The sequence below is a fragment of the Rhinolophus hipposideros genome (genome assembly GCF_964194185.1).
Source record: "Rhinolophus hipposideros genome assembly, chromosome: 19".
NCBI classification, from domain to species: Eukaryota; Metazoa; Chordata; class Mammalia; order Chiroptera; family Rhinolophidae; genus Rhinolophus; species Rhinolophus hipposideros.
Window position 1 is genome coordinate 15,184,208 of NC_138065.1, and position 26,313 is coordinate 15,210,520.

General features: G+C 37.6%; 1 protein-coding gene across 2 annotated transcripts in view; it reads left to right on the plus strand.

Annotated features, from left to right (window-relative positions):
• The window catches only part of VAV3 (vav guanine nucleotide exchange factor 3), a 339,163-nt gene that overhangs the window by 257,749 nt on the left and 55,101 nt on the right, over positions 1–26,313 (plus strand). For both annotated transcript variants that reach the window (XM_081025193.1, XM_081025192.1), the window contains exon 20: positions 18,233–18,369. In XM_081025193.1, the coding sequence (XP_080881319.1) occupies positions 18,233–18,369 (137 nt within the window). The remainder of the gene's footprint in view (positions 1–18,232; positions 18,370–26,313) is intronic.

The following is a 26,313-nucleotide window of genomic DNA, read 5'->3' on the forward strand; positions in this document are numbered from 1 at the left end:
CCCTATTAGGCCATTATATTTGTATAAGCAGAATTGGTCAAGAAATAAATGAAAAATGTCATTAAAATTATTTTTTAAAGTTTATTTATTAATGGTGAACATTCACACAACCTTTCATTTATTCAACAGGCATTTCTCCAGAGACTGTTGGGGACCAAATCCCATACTAAATGATAGACAGTTGAATAATTCATGTTCCTTGACTTTGTGAAGTTTGTATTCGAGTGGGGAGGAAACAAAATAATAATATACAATTTATGTTCAGTGCAATCCTTTTTGTAATAGTAATGCAAAAGTTAGTGGAACAAAGGGAACTATCTGCCTTAGGATGCGGGGGTGGGGCGGGGGGAGGGGAGGCATTCGTTCCAGAGGTGGCAGCCATGAAGGACAGGAAAGATCACTGAACTATTAATTAGCAGGCCTACTTGGCCTGTGTGCACATCACACAGGTGCCCGGGAAGGGAGCTGGCAGAGGGAGCACCAACCAGCATTCCTCAGCTCCTTGCAGGTCCTGGCAGGGGAAAGTGTCTTTCCCCAGGGAAGAGAGCTTTCGTTTGCACAAATGTGCCATCTACCTGCCAAGCCCACCCACAGGGGGTGCTCATTTTGAGTCACATACAGGGGCAATATTGCCTAGAGGTGGCCCTGGTGGCTGGCTTATTGGAATGACAGAGAATGCTGGGTTGTACCTGTGTTTATGGTCAGGACAAGGAGTTTTGGACTTTATTTTCCAACAACCAGGGTATCACGAAAGGATTTTGTTTAACAACAAGAACAAAAATACTTTAATGAAATAATTTTATAACAGAAACAGATGTTAACTATATAAAGTTAGGGAGTGTAGATAAGCAAAACGTTCTTATAATTTTGCAAACCTAACATGACTCCTGTTAACATTGTGGCATGTGTCTTCATAGAATTTTTTCTGGGCTTGTCTCTCTCTCTCTCTCTCTTTTTTTTAACAGAAATATGGTCTCATTGTGTATATTACTGTTTTGTAACCTGCTTCTCCCCCACCACCAACAACATATTTGAACATGATTCTATATCATTAAGCAGTTTTCCATGACATTATTTTTAAATTTCAGCTTTCTATGAAATTATAAGGATGCATCCTAGATTTAATTTAACCACGTCCCTATTGCTATTCATTTAGATTGTTTCCAATTTTTTCATATCATAAACTGCACTGGAATGAATATTTGGCGGATAATCCTAATTATGTTTTAGAAATTAACTTTTCCTTGTTATTTAAAAGCCTATGAATTTTTATAAGAGCGCTTTTTAAAGTCCCATTTTTTATAGAAAAAAATTTCATCTACATCATTACATGAACATATTTGCAAGCTCTCAGTAACAACAGGACTTTTCCCCTCTTGTAGGTGCCTCTCCCCTGAACCCTTGGGATGATACTCTCTTGCCTTGTGTTTCCATAGCACTTGCAATTTCTCTACCATAAAACTCAGAATGCTTTATAACAATTGCCTGTATGTTTTGTTTTGTTTTTCGCTGTTAGATTTCAAGTTTTGTGAGGGCAACGACGTGCCTCTCTTATTTACCGTGTTTTCCCCAAAATAAGACTAGGTCTTATACTGTATTTCCCTGAAAATAAGTCCAGTTCTTATATTAATTTTTTCCCCAAAAGATATATTAGGGTGTATTTTCGGGGGATGTCTTATTTTTTTCATATACAACAATCTACATTTATTCAAATACAGTCACGTCATCTTCTGGAACATCGTCATAAGGTACTAAATGCGTCCATCTGCCTGACGATCTTAACTGGGGGTTATTTTTGGGGTGGGTCTTACTTTCAGGGAAACATGATATTACTCCCATTCTAAACACATAGTAAGCATTTGGAAGATTTAAAAATAAATAGTAAATATGGGGATAAATGGATGCCTTAGGAAAAGATGAAGAAACAGAAGCTAAAAGCCAAAGTACCAGCAAATAAATTACCTCCTAGGGTCTCCTTCACTTTGCAGCCATAGTGAATGATGCTTTTCATAAAGGGGGAAACGAATGTAAAGCGAGTTTCTGTGTGTTAGAGAGGAAAGCTATAAGGCCTGGTCACCGTATTTGTGTCTTTCTGGGAAGAGAGATGGATATCTAGAAAAACTGGCACATAAGTTAGTTTCTTTTCTAGTTACCATGTTTCGAAGCCAAGGGAGCTAAACCTTCAAAATGCCTTCCCACTCACTTGTGATAATTAACAAGAAAATTGCACAACTCAATCCAGCAAAAAACGGAATCTTCAAGTTTAGCGCCTTGAAAGTGGCGTCCACTGTTAATGCTGTTATTCAAAGAATAATAGCTTTGTGGGAAAGGTCTGCAGGGAAGAAAATCCCCTTTTCTAAGCATTACAGAGTTCAACATGCTATAACCTGAAACTAAGGATAAATTCAGAAAGATAAAACATGGAGTGGGGAAAGAAGTGAGTAAATTTAAGATGAATCAGATTATCCATGAGAATACTTTTTAGATGCCAAGTGATTTTTAGTTGTAAGAGATAGTTGGTTGTTTTTTTTATCCCCCCTCACATATGTTGGCATTTTAGGAGCTTTCTTTTCTGTAGAGGTGGGAGAAAAAAAAAAATAAATGTTTGTTCTTTTAGAGTTAGTGTTCTGGCTATTTGTCAGTTAAGATTGTGAAGATGGGCCCTGGGAAAGGTCTGGTTTAGCCCTCACTGATCTGTTTGTTTTTCATTGGGGGCTTCATTACCTAATCAACAGATTTTATGGAAAACTCTTTGTATATTTGAACTCATACATGAAAAGAAACCTTCAAAAGAAAATAAAGAACAGGTATTAATAGTTATGTATCCCTAAGACCTAATATAGTAGCTGATTCATAGTAGCTGCTTAATAAGTATTTCCTTAAGAAATAGGACTAAACCGGGTTACTGTTCTATAAGTTCCAAAAATATAATGTAAAAGTAGAAAATGTTTTTGTAGCTGTGTACTTCTATGTAGTTATATTTACATAAAAATAAAAGTGCTTCCTCATAAAAAGAACATCACGTTATCAGTACTCTGGGAGCACTTTAAGGAAGAAACTTCTGAATCCCAGCTGATTTTCTTTATAGCTATTATAAAGTGCTGGGATTTGTAGAATGCTTAAACGTGTAAGTGGTTCTTCTCTTTGATAGGAACATCTGTAGCCACTTATTTATTTATAAAAGTGAATTTCTTTGAATTTACCTAATCTCATTTCTTATGTATAGCTTTGAAGTAACCTTTATTCTCTAGCTGTATGTTTTATAATGGTACACTCTATATTTACATGTTTGTAACTTTATTGAGACTATTTATTTGAACAAGAGTTTTTTTTTCAGTAAAAAGATATATTGACTTACTGTACTCAGTAGGAGAATTGAAACAAAATGACATTTAATGCTCACATTCTCATATATATTCTACACCAAAATAAAAACTAGGACCCAAAATTGCAGAGTTTCTAGTTCTGTTTCTCCTGTGTGGCTATACTACCGTGATAGCAATTAGTTATAATTTATCTTGTGTGACTGTACTAATAAACTGAGTATTTAAGTTGCTGGACATACAGTTGTCATAATACCTGTGAAGCACCTGAAAATATCACCGAATAACAAGTGTAAAAGTGATGTTTTAATTTTCAGCTCCGTTCCATGTTTACAGTTTAATAGAACTTTCATCCTAAGATGTGTTCTGTGGATAACAACATATTTTGTCACAATCTTTGCATTAAATTATGTGTTTTGCGGTACCTCTTGCAGCTGTGTGGACCTTCAGTGGACCTCTGTAGCTGTGTCATGCTGAGATCAAAAGTAATATGTTCAAGGTTATAGGAAACAGTGTGGTGCCTAAGAGAATATACACCCACAGGCAAGTCTCAGGACAAAATGTCAAGAAGAATTAAGTCCTCGTGTATAACGATTCTTTCTTAGCTTTCCTCTTCTGTACACTCATTATTACCTGAGATAGCCAGAAAGGAAAAGTGAAGAGACCATAGGCTATGAAAATTGAAATTCTGCTTTAAAAAAAAAAATTCTTATTTTTAGGCCGTGACTTTATAGATGTGGAATTTGCTCATAAATGTCACCTTTACACCATATTGACCTAACCTTTTTTAGATTGCTTTGTTTCATAACCTGAAGTCTGACTTTAATTAGTCAAGAAATGGAAGGGATTGTCTTCCCTGAAAAACCTGTGATGGGTTCTGCTGGTTTTGTGATGGGGCTGGAGGTTAGGTTCCTTTGCAGGAGTAACGTTTCCTCCTTTCCCACTCTCCGGGGACCCTCACTGAGAGCATTACTGATGGACTGTCACAGGTAGTCAGAGACACAGGAGAAGGGCACAGCAGGTAGCACAGGGAGCGAGGATAATTTCTATATAACAGGACCTCCCATTCATCAACAGTTCAGTACCTTCTGCTGTCACTCATTGCATCTTAGTCAACAAATCCAGACATAATCAAATGATGAAGATTTAAACAAAGGTCAGAGCAGCAGCGACAGCAGTATTTCAGTGCATAGCAAATTGTGCTGGCTAACTGATGTTCGCTGAAAATAACTGTTTATTCTGCATTTCTCATAGCGCTCATGATAAATATAGGATAAACTACTTTTTAAGGTCATTTAAACTCTTCAAAGTAGTATTTTATTAGAGAAAGGACCTTTCAGTAAAATTTTGAAAAACATTTGCGAAACCTGGGCCTCCCCACTTCAGCTGACCTTGATGTTGACCTGACACTTGATGTCCCCTCCAGTGACCTCTGACCCCTGCTCTATTTCAGCCCTACATCCCTACAGCCACACCTTGGGCCTTGTCATTGCCCAGAGTTGTTCCATTTCTAATTAATTTCTAACCTCTCATTCTGTCACCCACGTCATAGGGACCTGCTGCTCTTTGGCCCCTCTGCCACCTTTCCATGCATAGCCCCCTCCGGTCTTCCCTGCCTTGCCTAATCAGCTTAGTTTCTATGGCCCAACTCTTAGGTTGCCAGTGTCTGAATCAACCTGTCTTTGCTCATCTGCCTGAATTGCAGATTCCTGCTGAAGAAAGTCATTCATGCCCGATTTGTGCCTCTTTCACTGTGGTGAGATTTATAGGCCTCTCCCCTATGTCTGCTGATGCCTACTTAACTTCCGATTCAGCTTAGTGTCTGTTTATTTCCCCTTGAAATCTCTGAGCTCCCTGGTTTAGGTGCTTCTGCTGAGCACTTCCATAACGACATGTCTGCCACTAGCATGGCAGTGTTACACTGTAAGAGCGTGTGTATTTCTCTCCGTCCCTACTAGATGCTGAGCCCTTTCAGGAAAGGGACCTTCTCTCTCACTCACTGTTGCATCTCTAATGCCTCTCATATTTCTCGACTAAGTGAAACAACCAACAACAAGTCAAGGAACCAGACAAACCTGTAGCTGAATATGTTTTAAGTATCTGTAGACTTCAAAGTATTATATTCATGGGAAAGTACTTGTAACTTTTCAAGACGTTTTTAAACTTTCTCAGTTTTATGCAAAAATCATTATATTTGGTCTTGGTGAAATTTGACAAACACAGATATATTCTGTGAGGTTTTTTTTATTTGGGAGACAAAAAGAAAGAGCAGTTTGGAAGACAATGGAAAGCTTGATATACATGGTACACTAGAGAAGTAGCTTATGAGTTTATTTGTCTGAGAAATAGTCCCTAAAGAAATCTTAGAATTGAGAAGGAATGTACTACTTAAGTTGCTCAGGTGTGCACCCTGGATTTTTTTAAACGTTGTGTTTACCATACTCTCTTGGATGTTTAATTAAACTTGATAACTAAAAAACAAAAGTTACTGCCATGACTTACGTTTTTTAGTGGTTAGATCAAGAGATCAAGAGTGAATATATCAGAAATTGTTAAATCCTTGCAGATAATAGGAAAAATAAATGTTAACTTGGTTTTGTCACATATGTTTGTCTTAAAATGAAGATTCTGCTCTCACAAAGTAAAAATTTCTCTTGAAAATTAAATCATTCACTGTTACCAAGTTTTTACCACATGCCAAGCACTGTGCTTGGGGTTAATAAAACAAAGGTGAATGATTTAGGTGGTGGTCTCTGCCCTAAATATACAAACAGTGTTTTGTGATTTTTATTTTTTTAAGATTTTATTGGGGAAGGGGAACAGGACTTTTATTGGGGAACAGTGTGTACTTCCAGGCCTTTTTTCCAAGTCAAGTTGTTGTCCTTTCAGTGTTAGTTGTGGAGGGTACAGCTCAGCTCCAAGTCCAGTTGCCGTTGCTAGTTGCAGGGGGCGCAGCCCACCATCCCTTGGCGCTGCAGGACTCAAGGAATTGAACTGGCAGCCTTGTGGTTGAGAGCCCACTGGACCATGTGGGAATCGAACTGGCAGCCTTCCGACTTAGAAGCATGGAGCTCTAACCGCCTGAGCCACCAGGCCGGCCCGTGTTTTGTGATTTTTGTAAAGAATAAAAATGTTTTTGTTTTTCTATATACATTGTGGTAAAAATTTTTTATAGGGAACAAAAAAAAGGAACTTTACTGTCACAAATTATACCCTATTGCTTCAAAGGGCAAAACGGGCAAAACAGGATATCCTTCTTGTTAAAACCTGAAAAAAAATTCTTTGACCAGATTTTCAGAAGAGCTATAGCTCCTAGGTAGATGGAAATGAAGGCCTCAGCAAATGTTTATTGATTTTTTTTAAATTAAAGTTTATTGGGGTGACAATGGTTAGTAAAGTTACATAGGCTTCAAGTGTACAATTCTGTAATACATCATCTATATATCACATTGTGTGTTTATTGAATTTTTGAACAGAGTTACTAATTGATGTTATTCCACAGAGCCAATGCACAAGTACAGAACTACGTGCAATATTCTTTTCTACAGAGTTATGCCTGCTTTTTGTCATACTTGAGCTCAATCAGACTTTTTTGCTGTGACCTCGTTAATATTAGGTTCTCAATACATGCATATTGAAAGAATTGTTTTGGCATATATTGGGTTAAACCATAAGAAATTGCCCCTTTTTGTACTTCAGAAACAGTCAACAGCAGCCAATTTCTATGATTCACCCCTGTATGTATCACACTTCCATGATGGGATGAACACTGGCAAAGAAAGAGAACTTTTGTTCATTGTCCTGGAGGAGTTTGTCATAATCAAGGAGCGAGAAACACACAAATGAAATGATCAGACTCTGTCCAAGAACTCAGGAGAGGATCGTTTTTTTATAGGGTCAGCCATTTTTTCGTGGTATATAAAGTTAATGACAAGTCAGTGCTTTGGTTTTAGACTTCAGTGTCATATTAGTATATTATGTGTTATATTCAGGTGTTTTTGTAAATTGTAATTGTATGTGAACTTTGTGTTAAGTGTCACTGGTGTCTTGAGAAGTGAGGCAGAATGTCTATTTCAGTCTGTCTTTTCTGTGCATAATCCTGTTCTTACCAGCGTAACTACCTTCCAGATGATTCATAAAGTTTTGGCATAATCCCTTATTTTATCATTTGTATTTTTCTTTTCAGTTCACAGTTTACATTTTAATAATTATTGCTTTTATTTTTTCTTATTATACCCTTAGGATGTAGGTTCTACTTCGTTTTTATTTTTATTATTTTTCAGATCATTAGAAGCAACTGGATGTCTAACCATTGAACAAATTGAAATCATAACATGATTTTTTGATATTTAAGGTTGAGGAAAGAAGCTCTTTATGTAGCACAAAAAATGGGGGGAGGAGGACTAAAAATTTAGGGAGTAAATAAAGCTAACCTTAAAGAAGTAGTGGGGGGGGAAGACTAGAAAGAAAAATAATAGTTTTTGAATTGATAGGTGGCAGAGAAAAAAAAAATCAAGGTTTTTTTTTGAAGGACAAAGAAAAAAAAACCCAATACTATTCCTAAAGTTGATATTCTTCATACATTTCAAATATTTTAAATTGAGAAATTGTAGAGGATAAAAGCTTTATAGGCTAACCTTAATGTTTTAGTATTCCCAATCAATTTATAGGAAGGAGGCAGAATATATACTCCCAGTATAATTCCAGGGCTATAGAGATTTTGAAATGAACTTCCTATAATAATTTTGAGGGTCTGTTGTTGCTTATAAAACTATCATTCCCACTGGAATATTTTGCGTCTAATTCTTTCTCAGCTTCCTTCGGAAAAGGTAGTGCTTTATCCATTAAGTATTAAAATCTGAAACAAACATGTATGACCTTTCCATAATCTTCCCTTATTTTTCCTCGTCAACTCAAGATTCTACTGGGTACCTGTTGGAACAAACACCATTTTTTGCTTTTAGTTAGCTATATGTAACTGGTCTTGAGTTGTTTTATATGTAAATAAAAGTATTTGACTAAATTGTCCTAAGAACCTTCTTTGATAGAATCATTAGTCCATTATGTACAGTGTTTCCATTGCCCAGAACACTATTATTTCAAAAGAACATACAACTCAGTGTGGTTTCTGTTATACTTCCCTCTCCTTGTTATAGTTTTAAGAAAGAGAGGTTCTGAGAAAGGGACAATGTTTTCAGTTTATGTATATTCTTATGTAGATATGTTGGTTGTTGATCTTTGGCTCCAGTGAAAGGGAACATAAAGGAACATTTTAACACGTTAAAATGAAGACACCGAGCCAACCTCCTCCTATGAAACAGCTGGTTTTGAGTGATAATTATATATTCGCTGATTTCAAACTGATAAATTTATACACTCAGTCTGCTCACATCTGAATCCATAAGATTGTAACTAAACGGTTCTATCTGATTTGAATTACTTTTTTCATTTCAGAAGAAAAGTTAAGGAGGGAAAAAAGCATCAAGGTAAACAATAAGGAAGAAACTAAACCTCAAGTTACCTGTCATATATTGTGATGGCTCATGGATCCTCAGAGTTTGAAAATGAGTTCATAAAGGTTTTTAAAAACTTAGCAGGCTAGAAGTTCTTCCAAATTAGTAATTTTAGTGTAGTGCCATTTTATAAAGAAGAGATGGCTCTTTTACTTTTCCTTCTTTCTATTTCAGAAGTTCATTATAGAAGTATGTTCATAAGAAGGGTGAAGAGATTGTTCCATTTACATGCATTTTTGTGTAATACGTTGATTGTTGGTCTCTGACCAAGGGGCTCCCTGGCCTCTCAAAAAATCAGCACATCAAAAGGACGGTCCAGAGTCTTTTGCTTTTTCTGGAACTTTGCCAGGCAGAAATACCAATTGCACATGTTCCTCATTTTAACTTGTAAATCAATAAATGTGTCTGCACACATCTGACTCTTTGGGGAATGCAACTAAAGATGCTCTCAGCTACTCGAGCAAGTGTATCCCAGAAAGGAGGGAGGTCAAGAGAAAAGAGAATAATAGATAAGAGCAATGCGAGTGAAAGGATGAAACTAGAGCAGACGGTTTTGAGACAGTATAAGCTACTTTTTGCGTTAGAACTTGTGTTATTTTTATGTTGGTGAAATAGCTGAGTGTATAGGAATAAATGATGTAAGTCACCTAAAGTATTCAGGATGTGTATAAATTATTAAGAGAGTCATTATTAAGGAATTTTAAGAAATATATTAGCAGTTCTGCACATTAAAAATTATTTTCTGCAAAGCTTCAGATACATGTCTCATATGGATAGTTATAGGTAAAAGAATAAACGAAACAGTTTAAAAGCATGTCAGAATTAATGATGAAGTCATAGTTTGCGAATAAAATCTAAATGTTTTTATTAACAGCTAAATTTAATTATGAAAATAAATGTTTTTCATACAAATTTAGGCAGTACAAATACATAGAAAAGAAAAGGAGCAGAAACAGGTAACGAGTAAACAAGTAATTGTATGAATTACAAGTTAAGTTTCATAATATAGACTGTCTTGGCTGGACCCACTTGCTCAAGGTGGTTATACAACTGCAGAAAGGTCAGTCTGACAAAAAGCAGTGAAGTATGAGATTTAGACAAGGTGAGATTGGAGAGTTATCAGGGGCCAGAAAATAGATGGTCTTTGTAGGCTATGGCCAGGGGTTCAGATTTAGTTCTAAGTGCAGTGGGAAGGGTTTTAAATAGGAGAATGCTATTATATGATTCATATTTTGAAAATGTCATTCAGATAGCTGTGTGTAGGATTCTTAAGCATCATAAGAGTGGATGAGGAAAGGTTAATATGAAAGATAATGCTTGAACTGGGAGGTAGAAATAAAAATGGGAATAAACAGTTGTTTAGAGCGCTATTTTGGAGGTGTAATCGTGTGTGTGTTTGTGAATTTGGAAGGGTGGCCATTGAAGGAGAAGGATACCTTTTTCCGTCTTTCTTCCAAAAGATTAATTGAGATCAAGAACACGATCTTTGTCACCAAGGTGCTCATAGTCTAGTACCCATATGTATAAACTCTATAGAGACTATACATAAAAAGATGCTTGTGGTCTAGTGTGTATGTTTTATACTAGCTAAGTAAATAATTTTGGTGCAGAGAGGTATTGAAGCAGGAAGCATGAACATCTAAGTTAGCATACTCATATGTTTAAGATACTTAACCCACACTTAAAAGAATATCAGTAGGCTTCTGAGCAGAAGTGATATTTGAGTTTTAAGGAATGAGAGAAGTCAGATTTTTTTTTCCTTGGGTGGGGTATGAGCTGGGTATGCAGACAGCAGCAAGTATATGCCAGGAAGTAGGTGCAACATGTGAATGAGAACTTGACCTGTTGGGTAAATTACAAATCATTCAACAGGATACATGTATAAAAAGAGTGATGGAATGGGTCAGACCCTCAAGAATATGTATATCAATTTAAAATTTTATCAGTTGCTTTCATGCAATGTCACTGACCATTTTCTTCTGTACTTCAAGCTCATTTCAGTCTGAAAGTCTTCATGTATATCATGTATATTTTACGGGAATCTTTCAGGAACAACAGTTCTAGAAAGTAGTAATCCCTGTTGTCTCTTCTCAGAAGTCAGAACCCATTGTTCCCTGCTGACTTACAGAGCTGCCTGTTGTTTTCATGTTCTGTATGAACAAATTTGATCATCTTACTTCTCCTGCTCCAATGCAGGCTGCCCCTTCAGATACTCCCGTTCAAGCCTTCTCCTCAGACCCTGGTGTCTCATATGATGGCCTCCTTTACTGCAACCTTTGGCTTCATCACCATCCCTGATCCACTGGTCTGTGGTCAGAATAGCGGAATGCTGTGGTTTAAGTGATTATACCATTTTGTAGAAAGAACGACATGTAGCCACTTGTGCACAGATTCATCGAAGTGCATGTGGACGTGTCAAGCCCTCGCAGTTCCATAGATTGCCAAGTATAATGTACAGTTAGTTATTGAGGAGCGTTGGGGCTCTGTCTTTGAAATTTACCAGTGGGAGTTATTACTTTCCTCCTTGGGGAGCTCTCAGTCTTTCACCACTGGAAGGAGAGTATTGCCTCCTTTTTTCTTGATCCCTGGGATAACACTGGACACCCGGTAGGGATGCAGCGGATCCCCAAACATACATTACTCGGTATCAGGTGACCTCTTCTCTGCCACAGCCTCATTTCCTGAACATTCCACAGAAGGACTAGCCTGCAGCCAGGAGAACTGAACTAGGAGTCAGGAAAGAGTGGTTTAGTTCCATTTCTGCTTCCAACTAGCTGTTTGACTTTAGGCACTTAATTTACCACTTTGGTTCTTAGTTTCATAAAGTAGACAATGAGGTGGTTGGACTGTGTGATCATGCTCTTACTTTGAAATTGCATGATTGTGTTCTTTTTCTATCTGTAAAGATGTTGAAATAGCTCAGTCTGTGCTCCTCACACTGGGCTTCTCCCAACCCCAGGAGGGGTCGTTTTCTAGTCTTTCAAACCCATGGCACATTCTCTGGGAGCTTTGATCTTATTTAAAGATTTTAGGGGAACATTTGTTTTTCTTCACTAAAACATATGTATTCGATAGAACAGAATATTAAAGTTACATGGATTTTTAAACACTGTGTGGGGACAGAGTCCCAGAGAGCAGTTTCCAGGCTCTCGGTCTCAGGTGGGGAGGTGCTGGCTCGGGTAGTGAATGACCATCAACTGTGATTGGTTGGTCATCAGCTGTAACCGGTTAGCCAATTGGCTACTGATGTAACTGCAGAGCTGTGTTGATTGGTTGGTTGGTTCTCAGGCAGAAAAGAGAATGGAGGACTGCAGATCGCGCGGCTACTACTGCGTGTGTCTTCCCCGGCTGCCAGAGAGAACATAGCCATATGGCTCCCCCACCAATGGCTCCCCCACCAATGGCTCCCCTACCAATGGCTCCGTGGGTGTTCCTTTTTGGCCTAGCCATATCCTGCGTTCTTATGTGGGCAGTGGGACCAGAGGCCCCGCAGGCTGCCCCGCACGACACACTACATGGAATTTTATATTTTTTAATAGGAATTATATAGTTCTTTTATATTTAGTAGCCTATAAAATCTTTTTAATAAATGTAAACAAAACTTCCAAAGGCATTATTATATCTTTCACCCTTGATTTAATAATATTCCAATAAGTAGTGCCAAAGAGTGGTTAGTCAGTGTTTATACAGTTGGAGGAAGGTACTTGTCTGATCCTTGCTTTTATATGAACAATGACTGTTGTTTTCTTCATTTGACTCATCATTATAAGAGTAAAGTAGCCTTCTTTGGGTGAAAATTTGTGGAGTAATGGATGGGGAGTGTTTCCTCTGTGAACAATTAGTTCTTTTAGACCAGTTTGTTTCCCACCAAATTGCTTCTGTTGTAACAGATGGTTTCCGTGATATGGCTCCTTTTGCTTCTCTGGGAAGACCAACACATGAATGAAAGTGCCTTGTGTAGTTGGAAGGGCCCACACAGTGGACAAGGGAAGCCCAGCATCCAGCATCCCAGACCCCCTAATTTATGAGCTGCTCAGTCTAGTCAGCCTGGTCATCAGACCTGATGGTTAGATCGTGAACTTGTATCAGGAAGAGCCCAGATGTTCATTTAAAGAGGATTTCATTGGAAAGATGCCAAACAACACTTATTTACTGTCATTTTCTCAAAAGCGAGTTTGGAACTATAGATGTGGGTCATGGTGCCTTGCTCATGGACCCACGAGAATGTGATTCCCAAACCTGGCCTGTGGATTTGGGAGCCACACCTGGAAACTTATAGAAAAGGTAAAATACATGTTTCAGATCCTACTGAAAGCTTACCAAGACAAATTCCCTGAACTTTTTATTGACCGGCATCTTTTGAAAAAGTTCCCGCTAGACAAGAGCCCACGCCCAGTGGTATGGTTGTCTTCAAGTCCCTGTCTGTTCAGTGGACAACCGGGTCTTCCAGGGCGGGAAGGTTGCCCTTGCTCTGCTCTCAAACCACCATGCTCAGCACTTATGGAGCGCTCCAGACATTTAAGGACTGAGTGGATATGTCACGCTTGTGATCAGGTTCGCAGGATAAACCAACAGCATCTTCTGAAATCTCCTAAAACTAACAAACTTAAATTATTCTTATGGCTGTGTTTCAATTTTAAATTAGGACTCAGAGGTGAAAGGTCAGCACATTCCTGGCAGCGCATTTAGCTAGTGCACTCTCAAATTATTGCCCTGAGGAGGCCCATTGCATTAGGGCGAGGAAGTCACGAATAGATACCAATCTATATTGTGGCAGTGACGCTCCTTAGAAGCCACAGCGATTGGTACCAGTACAGTGGGTTAGGTTCACTGAAGTTTCAGGGTTTATGTGAACATTATAAGTGAAATAGTTTATATCTGGCAAACTTTCTAATAGGATTCTCCCTGGAATACACTTTTTTTTTTTTTTAAAGCACATCTTAAAATTTCTTGGCATGTGTCATTATTCGTGGCATTGCGTTCAGATTTGAAAGGAAATTTTTAAATCTGATTCCAGTTTTAAAAACACTTCTGTATTGTTTGGGGAAACTCTAGTGTTTCACATAATTACATTGGCTTCAACTTTATTTAATCAGAACCCTATGACTACCATGTTTCCCAGAGAATAAGAGCAGGTCTTATATTAACTTTTGCTCCAAAAGACACATTAGGGCGTATTTTCAGGGGATGTATTATTTTTTCATGTACAATAATCTACATTTATTCAAATACTGTCATGTCATCTTCTGGGACATCATCATAACATACTAAATGCATCTGTCTGGCTGATTATCTTTTTTTTTTTTTTTGATGATCTTAACTGGTGCTTATTTTCGGGGTAGGTCTTATTTTAGGGGAAACACGGTATTACTAGAGTATAACTATCATTTTAATATTGCTGATTTTTCCATTTGTTACTTTTTCATGCCTATGGATGACTTGGGGACCCTGATTTAAGACTAAGCGTAATTACTAGTGCAAACAAAAGTTAAAGGGCAAAGTTGTCCACAAGTTATATATTAATATAGTTAGCTGTACAGCAAAGCATTTGTCATAGGGTATAAAACAAGCAAAAATAACTAAATATTTGGCAAGAGATCTAATTTTGTCTTAGCCATTTAAATTATATTCCCTTAAAGATAATTGATTATATGAAATTTTGGGAACTTCCAAGATTGCTTAACTATATATGTTGAAATTACCTATGATTACTTTGAATTTAATATCTGAAGGCAGTTGCAGTATAAATTTTTAGATTTCCATGAGCAAGCCTGTAGCTGTACCAACATATCCGTTGTAAATGCAGTTCTGGAGCAGAAAGAAAGTAATTAGCTGTTGGATCTGTTTACTCAAGAAGAAAAAAGCAGCTTTCTGTGATGAGTTGTGAGTTTATAATATAATAGAATTTTTATTTTTTAAATCAGTGTTTAGAATAACTTTTGGCTATTTATTGCCAACTGGCCATGGTCAACGAGGGAAATTGCCGTTCTCCTTTTGTAGTTGTTATGCATATCCGAATTCCTTGAAGTGTGGAAAACCAAAGGAAAAGATGAACAGTCTGTGTGTGTTGTTTTTTTGAGGAACTAGGGATTTTAAGCCTGAACCAATTTTGAAAAGCTAATCTATAAAAAGGAGATTTGCCTTCTTCAGCATAAATCCGAAGGGAAGGAGGCAGGTCAATGGAGAGAAGTTACGCAGGGAGATTATTGAGTAAGTTTCAGATGCAGCTTGTTAATAAACTGTATGCAACCATGACTGAGCTGTCATAGGGTTGTGTAGTGAATGTTCTGTCCTGGACATTTTTAAACAGAGGTTAAAACCCTGTCAGGGATATTTTATAAGGGGAGACAAAAACTTACATGAAATCAACACAAAATGGCTATTCGAAATATGTGCATCGGCAAATCTAATTTCTTCTCCATTCTTGATCTCGTTTATGAGGTGTGATACCTGCTGTGGCAGTAGATTGTGTTAACAATTATATTGATGGTTGAGTGCTGACGTAAAGTTTAACCCACTCCCTCTCTTCTTATTTGCATTGCATTTTTTTCTATTAGTTAACGTGATTATGTTCACCTTCTTAGCAATGTTACTGTGTCATTTTTAATAAAGAAAGGAATGTAAAGGGACCTTTTGGAAAACAGCCGTTCATCCCATCAGTGCCATAGCTTTCCTATCATATGCAGGCACCTGAGGCAAGGGGCAGAGTGTCAGAATTCATCATGCTGCTATGCCCTTGCTTTATTCCTTTTATCCTTTGATCTGTGGTCCTGACAACAGATCATCCTGAAACAGGAAGTGCTGACCAATCACAAATAGATAGCTAAAGATCATCCTAACAAATGACCAAAAAAATATGAATTCTATTATATTATAAATTCAGAACTCATCCTACAAGAAAAGGCATATAAGTCAAATAAATGCTATAATTTATAAATCATTTATGGCAGAATTCAGGCAAATAACAGTTTCTTTTTTGGCTACCACCTGGGCTCAACCATAATTCTTGGCAAAGGTTTTGTCCTACGAATAGGGTCAGCAACATACCCTATGCTTGTAATGCTACTGGTTCAACTTGCCAAATGAAGCTCATAACAAAAAAGAAAGTAATAGCAGAAAAGATAAGTGAAAAAATTAGGGGTAAGCAAGACTACGAAAACATAGTCCATCATTCTGAAGACTACTTAGGTCTCATTTCTTGACTGGAGTATATTAATTTATGTACTTTTTTCAATGTACATGTTATGATTTTACTAGGCCATATGTTCTGGGCATTCCAGTCCATCAGAAAAGATAACTAAGGCAACTTGGTTCCATACCTGACATTTCACAGCCTTCTTATGTGGCCTGGGCATTCCATATTGTAATTCTCTATTCTATCTTGGGTTGGTGAAATGTCATCAAATTTAAATTTTTTCCTAACTACTCTAAACATTTTCAATAATTTCTCCTTGAGAATGACTACCTTGGGCATGTTGGGAACAAAAGAACCGCCATTTCCACCACTGGTCATATGATACTGCTTCTTTTTGTCCATGTGGGTCTTGGCCACAGAAACAGCTGCTGTGAAGACCTGGGACCTTCTGAGCACTCAGCTGGTCCCATTTGAGGCCACATCACTGATTTCAGGTTTCAAAACTCTTTGTGCCTTTAGTCTTTGTTTTTCTAAAAAAATGACACATAAACAAAATTATTAAGGGAGCAACTGAATGAAATGCTTTCCTTGCTCTAGAAATGCCCAATAAAACTGCGCCTGAGGCTAACTGCAGGGGCTCTGCCCCCACCCCACATTCCACATGGAATCGCTATCATGCAAACCAGACTTCATGTAAACAAATTCTACTTTAGACTTCATCCTCTTCCATATATTGGACTTCTAAGTCAGCTGGTATATGCACGGGATATTAGGTATCATTTTAAATGAACAATGGCAGCCTAATAGAAAGTGTAACATGAACTCTCTCTCCACTCAAGGCATTTACAATGTGCCAAGAGCAGGTCTGATAAACATCTCACTGAGATGAATTCTCTTGTGGAGTGTTGTTTTGGGGAGTGACAACAAAGTCTGCTGTTTGTGTAAGGCTGCCCCCGCCATAACATCTGGTAAGGAAATGCTCTGCAAAAGATGTGGGGTTAAGGTCATCCCTCCAGAGGTTTTGTAGCACAAGAACTGGAGCAAAGGGGAGGTGAGGCAATTCGTAACATGTCTCAGCAGTTACAGCAGCTCAATTGGGGTGAAGGGCTCAATGTTTTTCAGCCCTTCTGCCATCTGTTTGGAAAGATAAAAATGTGTTCACTTAAACTTTTTAGTACTGTTTCATTTCCAACACTTGTTTTCTCCTCTTTGGGAGGATTTTTGAGGACTTTCTTAAACTGTTCACTCTGGCATTTCATATAGATACTGGTCTTTTCTAGGTAACTGGGGCATCTGGAATTCAATGACGTTGATCTTCCTTTTAGTGCAGCATTTTCAGACAGTTACACTATCACCACAGTCCATCACCAGAATAAAAAGTCTTGAAGTGTAATTAGCAATGATTTAAGTTCCTGAATGTGCCACACATATCCTGTTTATGGGTGATCTCACTCATAGAAGGGAACAGTTTCATCTCGAAATGAAAAAGTGACTGTGAGGTTGTCCTTTTGTGACACTATTGGTGCAATTAAGCCCATGGCCCATGTGCAGTTGAAGTTGCTGCTCTCAAAAATGAAATATTAAACTAAGGTCTCACTGCACATTCAAAGAAATACACACACACAAAAGGTGGGGGATGGATCTGTGTTTCAAGTATTGTTGGTACTATTGGCTTAGACATGTTCCCTTTATTGGGTCTGTTTTGCAAGCCTAAATTTGAGCCTGAAGAATTTCTCCATATAAATGTCTTAAGTATTGCAGTGGCACATCCATCACATTTTTGCTTTTGAATTACAAAGATAACCTTAAGATATGAGCCTTATACTGGGCAATGCGATACATACACAGAAAGGGTGAGCTGCCTTAGTGATGAAATCAGCCAGTGCCCAAGAGGAAAGTAATAGGCAGAGAGGATAGAGTTGATGAAAAAATTGATTCTTTTCCATTAAACTGTACGTGATGTGTGTTTTATGAAGCAGGCATCAGCTAAAAGAGAAATATTTTTTCAACTAAAAATAGCTTGATGGTGAGCAAGAGGAAAAGTATGGAAGGAATCAGGGAATAAATATATGTCTTACTGCATTATCATCTCGAATCATGAGAAAGTTGAAAACATCCCATTGTAGAGACTTCAGATGTTTACTTGAACTTGGTGCTATTAAAACTTTTAATGTTAATAATGGCTGTTTTTTTCCCAAGTACACTTGGACTTCACCCATCATTGTTTTCTCCATTCTAAAAGTTGTGTTGCTTATTTTCAGGTTTGCCAAAGATGCAGGTCATTAGGAACTACACTGGGCTGCCAGCCCCCGCTCTTCATGAAGGACCCCCATTACACATCCAGGCAGGGGACACAGTTGAACTTCTGAGAGGAGACGCACACAGTCTGTTTTGGCAGGTACGGTCTAAATTACAGTTCTGAAGATTTAATGAATGCTCTATGACGATTTAAAGGATAAAACTCTTGTCTTTAGAAACTGATTGCATGCTTTCAGCTTCAGAAATTTTACATGATGTGGGAAAAAATATTTTTTTATTAATCGTGCTCATATTTACCAATGCCAAAGTGGGAAAGGGCATTAGAACATGAAAGAAAAAAAAATGTCAGTACTGCGAATCATAATTACCATTTTTATTAAAAATTCATATTTTGTGAGGGCATTTTTTCCCAAACCTAAGACCTATAGGTCTGATCTAATTTGCATGACTTTAATATATTAACAGTTCACTTAAAGGGAACTACCTAATTAGCTTTCCAGTGGTCATTTCCGGTCATATTTGATTTGTCCCTACCCACCGTATTACCTGAGATTCTCAGAGGTGCTCTGGGCATTATGCATGAAATATATAAAATGTGCAAAGTAAGTGAGCATGTTGATGCTTGCTGCTCATGCAGTCTCTCTTGTCCAGTAAGCCTATATTTGGTTCAAGGAGTTTGTTAATGGAGGCACATATGACATAGTGTTAAGATTTGATAAAGCTGGATGGTAGAACATTGCTGTTCATTAAGTTAATTCTCTATTTTTATATGTATTGTAGAAATATTTTCCAACAAAATTAAAGAGTTTGTGAAAAATCTATAACACATAAGTGAAATTTGGTTAGACGTAGAGAGATAGTAGAGAAGGACTGTTTGATAATACTCCATCGTGTACATGTGTAATAATAGCTATTTTGTTTGTTTAAAACTTTCATTGTCTTTCGTCTTGTTACAGAAGAATGCCCCTAGATTGCACATTTATTTTCAATTACACTTCCCTTGCTATAACCAAAGACTTTTCCAAAGCTCCACTATTCTTCAGTATCTTATTCCTCTCCTACCTCATCCTTCCCCCCAAAAGAAAAAGGACAGACTTAAATTCTACTGACTCTTCAGTCCACTCTGCATCTCCCCACCCATACCTGCCCTTGTACCCATAAAATTCCTCTTATTCAAGACTTAGTTTTCTTCTTGGATTTTCCATGTCATCTTCCATCAGCTGGCTCTTCATCCTTACGTTTTCTACTTCACTCTCTCCATTGACTCCTTTTCTAGAGCATATAAATGAGCTTGAGCTCCTATCTTAAAACACATAACTCAACCTTTTGTCTGATTATGTCAGTCTTCCACTCCTTCACTCCCTCTCATCCTCTGCCTCTCTCATTCCAAAAGAAAAGCTTCTTGAGAAGTCTACACTCAGTCTCTACTTCCTTCTGTTCTATTCATAATGCAGTCTACTGCAGAAACTATTTCTACTTGGATCACTAATGCCACTTTTTTTAAAAAACAGCTTTGAGATATATAATAAATTGCACATAACACCTATTTAAAGTGTATAATTTGATAAGTTTTGACAAACGTGTATACAAGTAAAACCACTGCTACAATCAAAATTACAAAATCAGCCCCCCTCAAATTTTGTGTGCCCCTTTCTAATTTCTCCATCCTGTCCCTGCCTGTTGCCCCTCCCCAACCCACAGACAACCAGTGTTCTGCTTCCAGACTCTAGATGGGTTTGCGTTTTTTAGAATATTATATAACACATCATACAGTTTATATTCTTTTTTGTATGGCTTGTTTTCCTCAACTTAATCATCTTGATGTTTAACTATGTTGCTGTAGTTTAACATATGTAACAATAGTTCTTTCTTATTTTTTGAGGTACGATTGACATACACAAAGCTGTCCATATTAATATATAATATATGCGACTTGATGAGGTTGGACATAAGTATACATCCTTGAAACCATCAACACAAATTTCTTTTTTTTAAAGATTTTAGTGGGGAAAGGGAACAGGACTTTATCGGGGAATAGTGTGTTTTTTCCCAGGACCCATCAGCTCCAAGTCAAGTTGTTGTCCTTTCAATCTTAGTTGCGGAGGGTACAGCTCAGCTCCAAGTCCAGTTTCCGTTTTCAATCTAGTTAGGGAGTCAAACCAGCAACCTTGTGGTTGAGAGCGCGCGCTCCAACCAACTGAGCCACATGGCGCCTGGGAGCTCAGTGGCAGCTAAGCGACAGGTTGTTGTCTTCACTTTAGCTATGGAGGGCGCAGCTCACTGGCCCATATGGGAATCGAATCAGCAACCCTGTTGCTCAGAGCTCGTGCTCTAACCAACTGAACTATCTGGCCACCCGCGTCACCACAATTCTTGCCATAAACCTATCCATCACCTTCAAACATTTCTGCTCATCTTCTTTATTTATTTTGTGTGTAATAAGAAAGCTTACCATCTTAGCAATTTTTAAAAATATATATTACAGTATTAGTAACTGTGGACTCTATGATGTACAGTAGGCCTCTAGGTCTTATTTATCCTACATAACTGAAACTTGGTACCCTTTGACTAATACCTACTGTTTCCCTCTTCCTCCAGGCCCTGACAACCACCATTCTGTTCTCTATTTCTATGACTTTGACTATTTTAGATTGCTCATATAAGTAGAGCCATGATATGGAGGCAATCTAAATGTCTGTCAATGGACAAATAGATAAAGAAAATATGATACATACATACAATGAAAGAAGGAAACATGGAACAAATTAGAGGACATTATGCTTAGTGAAATAAGTTCTTTCTTTTTATTGCTGATTATTATTCCATGTATGGATATAGCACAATTTATTTATTAGCCTATTGATGGACTTAGAGGTTATTACCACTTTTGGGCTATTAAAATTAAAGCATCTGTGAGCATTCAAGCATTAGTCTTTACATGGACATGTGCTTTCATTTTTCTTAGGTAAATACTGAAAGGGAATGTATGGATCATATATAGATATATGTTTAACTTTTTGAGAGACTACCAAACCATTTTTCTAAATGACTTTACTATGTTACATTTCTCCCAGCTGTATGTGACAGTTCTGGATGCTCCGTGTCCTGGATGACACTGGGTATGGTCAGCCTTTTCAATTTTATCTATTCTAACAGGTAGATAGTGGCATCTTGTTGTAGTTTTCATTTGCATTTCCCTGATAACTAATGATATTGAGCATCTTTCCAGGTGCTTATTTACCATCCATATGCCATTGGTAATGACGTCCTTGTTCAAATATTCTGTTGTTTTTTTTAATGAATTGTGTGTTTCTTTATTGCTGAGTTTTGATAGTTCCTGATATATTTTTGGTACAAGTCCTTAATAAAATATGTTATTTCCGTGTGTTTTATCTTTGCCCGCAGCTTGCCTTTTTATTATCATAATAATATTATACAGAGAACAGAAGTTTTTACTTCTGATGTAGTCCAATTTGTTAATTTATTCTTTTGTAGATCACGCTATAGACATTGTGTCTAAGAAATCTTTTCCTACCCCAAGGTTACAAAGATGTTCTCTTGTATTTTCTTCTAGAAGTTTTATAGTTTTAAGTTCTACAATTAGATTTATGATCTATTTTGAGTTATTTTTGTCTTTGGCACGAGTAGTGATTTGTTTGTTGTTGTTGTTGTTGTTGTTTTGCCTATGGGTATCCATGTGTTCAAGCACTATTTGTCGAAAAGACAATCATCATTTATCCACTAGATGACCTTTGCACTTTGTAGAAAACTATTTGTCCATATACCGGGGGTGCCAAAAAAATGTATACATGACTTGTATTCATCTTTCGTTAATGGTATTTATTGAGTGTTGCAATTTTAATATAGTTTTTTCCATTCTTAAAATGTGTATACATTTTTGTTGGCACCCTCTGTATGTGTAGGTCTGTTTCGGGGCTCTCTATTCTATTCCACTGATCTCTTTCTCCATCTTTATACTAACATAATGCTGTTTTGATTATTGCAGCTGATAATAAGTCTTGAAATCAGACAGTATTTGGCTTCCAATTTTTTTTTCTTTTTCCAAAGATGTTTTGGATATTTAGGTGCTCTGCGTTTCATAAGAATTTTAGAATCATCTTAACAATTTCACCAATCAAAGCTTGCTGGGACTTTGATTGGGATTGTGTTGGATTGTAGATTAATATAGGTGACTTGATATCTTAACTACATTGAGTCTTCTGACCACTGAACATGGTAGATGTCGCCATTTATTTAGGTCTTTAATTTCTCAGCAAGGTTTTATAGTTGTCAGATGGACATGTACACATTTTGTCATATTATCTGTAATTACTTCATATTGCATTTGATACGATTATAAATGGTAGTTTCCAAATTTCAATTTCTCTTGTTCATAGCTAGGTGTATAGAAATACAATTGATTTTGTAAATTGGTTTTTTATCCTGCAACGTTGTTAAACTCACATTTCATTCTACTAGTTTTTAAAAATAGATTCCAGTAGATTTTTAATATAGACAATCATGTTGTGAATGAATAAACAGTTTTACTTCTTCCTTTGCAATTGCGATGACGTCTATGTCTTTTTCTTGCCTTGTGACAGTAGCTAGACCCTCCGGAAAAATGTTGAATAGAAGTGGTAAAAGAGTACATCCTTGTTTTATTCCTGTTCTTAGGGGGAAAGCATTAAGTCCTTTACCGTTAGGTATGATGCTATCTGTAGTTTCTCATAAAAGCTCTTTGTCAAGTTGAGCATGTTTTCTTCTAGTTCTCGTTTGCTGAGAGTTTTTATCAGTAAGCATGTTGGATTTGCCAGAATGCTCCTTCTACATCCATTGAAATGATTTCATCATTTTTCTTTTTGTTCGTTTATTAATACAGTAAATTACATTGATTGGTTTTCAGATGTTAAACCAGTCTTTCCTGAAATAAATCCCAATTGGTAATGATATATTTTCCTTTTTGTATATTGTCATTTTATTTTCTTGTAATGCCCTTGTCTGGGTTTGGTAATAGTTTAATGCTCAACAAATGAATTGGGAACTATTTCCTGCTCTGAAATTTTATGAACAAGTTTTTATAGAATCATCATATTTTTCTTCCGAAAGTATTTTGTAGAATTTACCAGGGAAGCTGTCTGGGCCTGGAGTTTCCTTTGCAGGAAACTTCTTTTAAGTTACAAATTCAACTTCTTTAATAAATATACAACTATCCAGGTTATCTATTTTTTGGGGGGTGAGCTTTGGTACTTTGTGTGTAGAATCTGTAGTGGTGTCATCTCTCTCATTTCTGATGTTGGTAATTTGTGTTCTCTCTCTCTCTCTCTCACTCTCTCTCTCTCTCCCCCCCCCTCCTCTTTCCCTCCCTCCCTCTCTCCCTCCTGGTCAGTTTAACTACATGGTTAAGAATTTTATTGCTCTTCTTGTCGAACCAGCTTTTGGTTTCATTGGTTCTCTCTACTGTTTCCTACTTAATTGATTTCTGCTCTGGTCTGGTTATTACTCCATTTCTTCTCCTTATTTTGGGTTTAATTTGATCTTATTTTTCTAGTTCCTTGAGGTAGAGTATTTGCTCATGATTTGAGAACTTCCTTTCTAATACAGGTATTTAGCGCTGTAAATTTCTAAGTACTACTTTTGCTTCCTCCCAAAATTTTGGTATGTTGTATTTCGTTTTTGACCAATTCAAAATACTTTTTTATTTCCCTTTTACTTTTTTCTTATAGGCTATTTAGAAGTACAGTATGTAGTTTCTAAATATTTAGGGATTTCCCAGATATTCTTCCATTTTTATTTTCTAATTTAATTCCATACCATTAGAGAAAATAATTTGTATGACTTGAATCATTTTAAATTTATTAAGAATTGTGTTATGGACCAGAATATGGTCTATGTTGATAAATGTTCTGTGTGCACTTGAAAAGAATGTGTATTCTGTTTTGGGGTGGGATGCCAAACGCCAATTAACTCAAAGTAGTTGACAGTTTTGTTCAAGTGTTCTGTATCCTTATCGACTGAGGACATAACCATCCAACCCATCCACTGTCCTACACTCAAGTCTGAAATAGTTGTATATTCGCGATTCCTTTTGCTCTCACCCCTCTCCACATCTCTTTAGCCATCATCAAATGTTCTTCATTTTACCTTCTAAATCACTCTTCATGCATTTTTTCTCCATCTCTACTGCCACTGCCTGTTCTACTCTAACCAACTCTTGCATCACCTTCTAACTGATCTCCTTTCCTCCAGAATTTGTCCACCCCCGTTCTCCTCCGCACCACTGCCAAGTTCAGATGCAGTTTCCTAATCCTTGTGAAAGTCTTTCAGGGTCTCCCTTCCGACCAGACAGAATGCATGTTCCGTAGCCTGAGTGGAGGCGTTGTAATCTGAGGATCCATGCTGCAGGCCCTGCCGACTTCTCTGACTTCACCTCTCCCCCTTTTCCCACAGGCTGTGTGTTGTTCTCGCTCGCAGGCACCCCTTGTTCCCTCTGCACCAGTTCACCTGATGCCTCCCCTGAAGCTTTTCCTGTTCCTGTTCTATCTACCTTCTTATACCTAGCTCTATTCCTAGGCAGAATTGAACAGAATTCCTTCTTATTTCTTCCTTTCTTGTGATAATAATGACAACAATGCATCAATGACTAATGCTCATGTGTACACTTCGTATGTACAAGGTAGAGTTCTAAGCATCCTTTACGTACATTAACAAAGATAATACTAATGGCAACTCTATAAATACATACTGGGATTATCCCCATTTTATAGATGAGAGAATTGACACCGAGAGGGCAAGTAACCTTTTGGTCTGCCTTGTAGTTTTTGTCTTGATAGCTGGACATGATATGCTGGGTAAAAGGAACAACTGTACATAGACCTTTAGTAAAGGTGTGGTGGTGAGTGTGTGTGTGGGTGTGTGAAGTGTTTGGTAGTCCTCTGATTCGGTCTCAGTCTTTTAGTGGCCTGTGCCTCTGGACAGTGCACTTCGCAAGTGTTTCTCAGGTCTTTTTCTGCCCCCTAAGGTGGGGCGTGATGGCTAGAGTGGGCTGGAGTTGAGTTCTCTTCCCATGGTCACCGGTAGTTAGGCTCTGGTTAACTAGTTTTCCCTGATGTCAGAGCACATTTCCCCTCCTTCCTCCTGGAACCAGAGGGGATTCTTCTCCCATATTTACTGTGGGTGTCTGGCCAAGCCCCTGAAGGTAAATCTCACAGTTCAGGTTTTCCTGCCCAGCACTGGTATTGGATCTTAGTGTGGTTTCTGCTAATGAGTCCCTGCTCTACTAAGCTCTGACTCCTGCTTTTACCTGTCTGTCTCTCCAGTCTTGGGGGTCGAGGTTTGTCCTGTGCCCTCTCCTCTCTTATGAATCCAAGCAGAGTTGTTGATTTTCAAGCCTGTTCAGCTTTTTACTTGTTAGGACAGAGTGATGAGTTCCAAGCTTCTTACATGTGGAACTGGAAGCCACACTACACTTTTTACTAAATTGTACTGCCTTCTCTTCTTTTTAGACAAAAAGAGACGTTATTACTTGTCAATTTATTTCAGCAGACTTTGAAACAGGAAGCTTTTCTAGTGTGATGGTATAATGGCTTTGGAAACTCTCAGGAGAAATGAGAACGGTTCGATGACAAAATATGTGTATCTGTCTGTTGAGGGGAGGATATATGATAGGAACAAGTGAAGCTAATGTCTAGAACAGACAAAAACAATTAGCACATTTATTTCAGATCAGCAATTATGTATTGAATGTCAACGTTGTACTCACTACTCAGACACTGCTCACACTTCAATCATCAACTCCAGTAGTTGGTTTGACGTTAGGTCTTCTGTCTTTAGAAGAACCATTCATGCTTGCTGGCAGCTAGTGGTGTTTGAATTTTCAAGGATATGTTAAAAGTTCATCTAGTGTTTCCAGCGAAGAGGAAGCATAAGTCAGAATTGTCCTATAGGTACTTCGAAGCCAGTCAAAGGATTTTTTGCTAACAAATACTAGCCTTATTGAAAGGAGCAGTGGCAAGGGAGAAAATCTGGATTCAAGTCATGCATGTGTAGCCAAATAGCTGTATGGCCTGGGTCAACTCAATTTCTA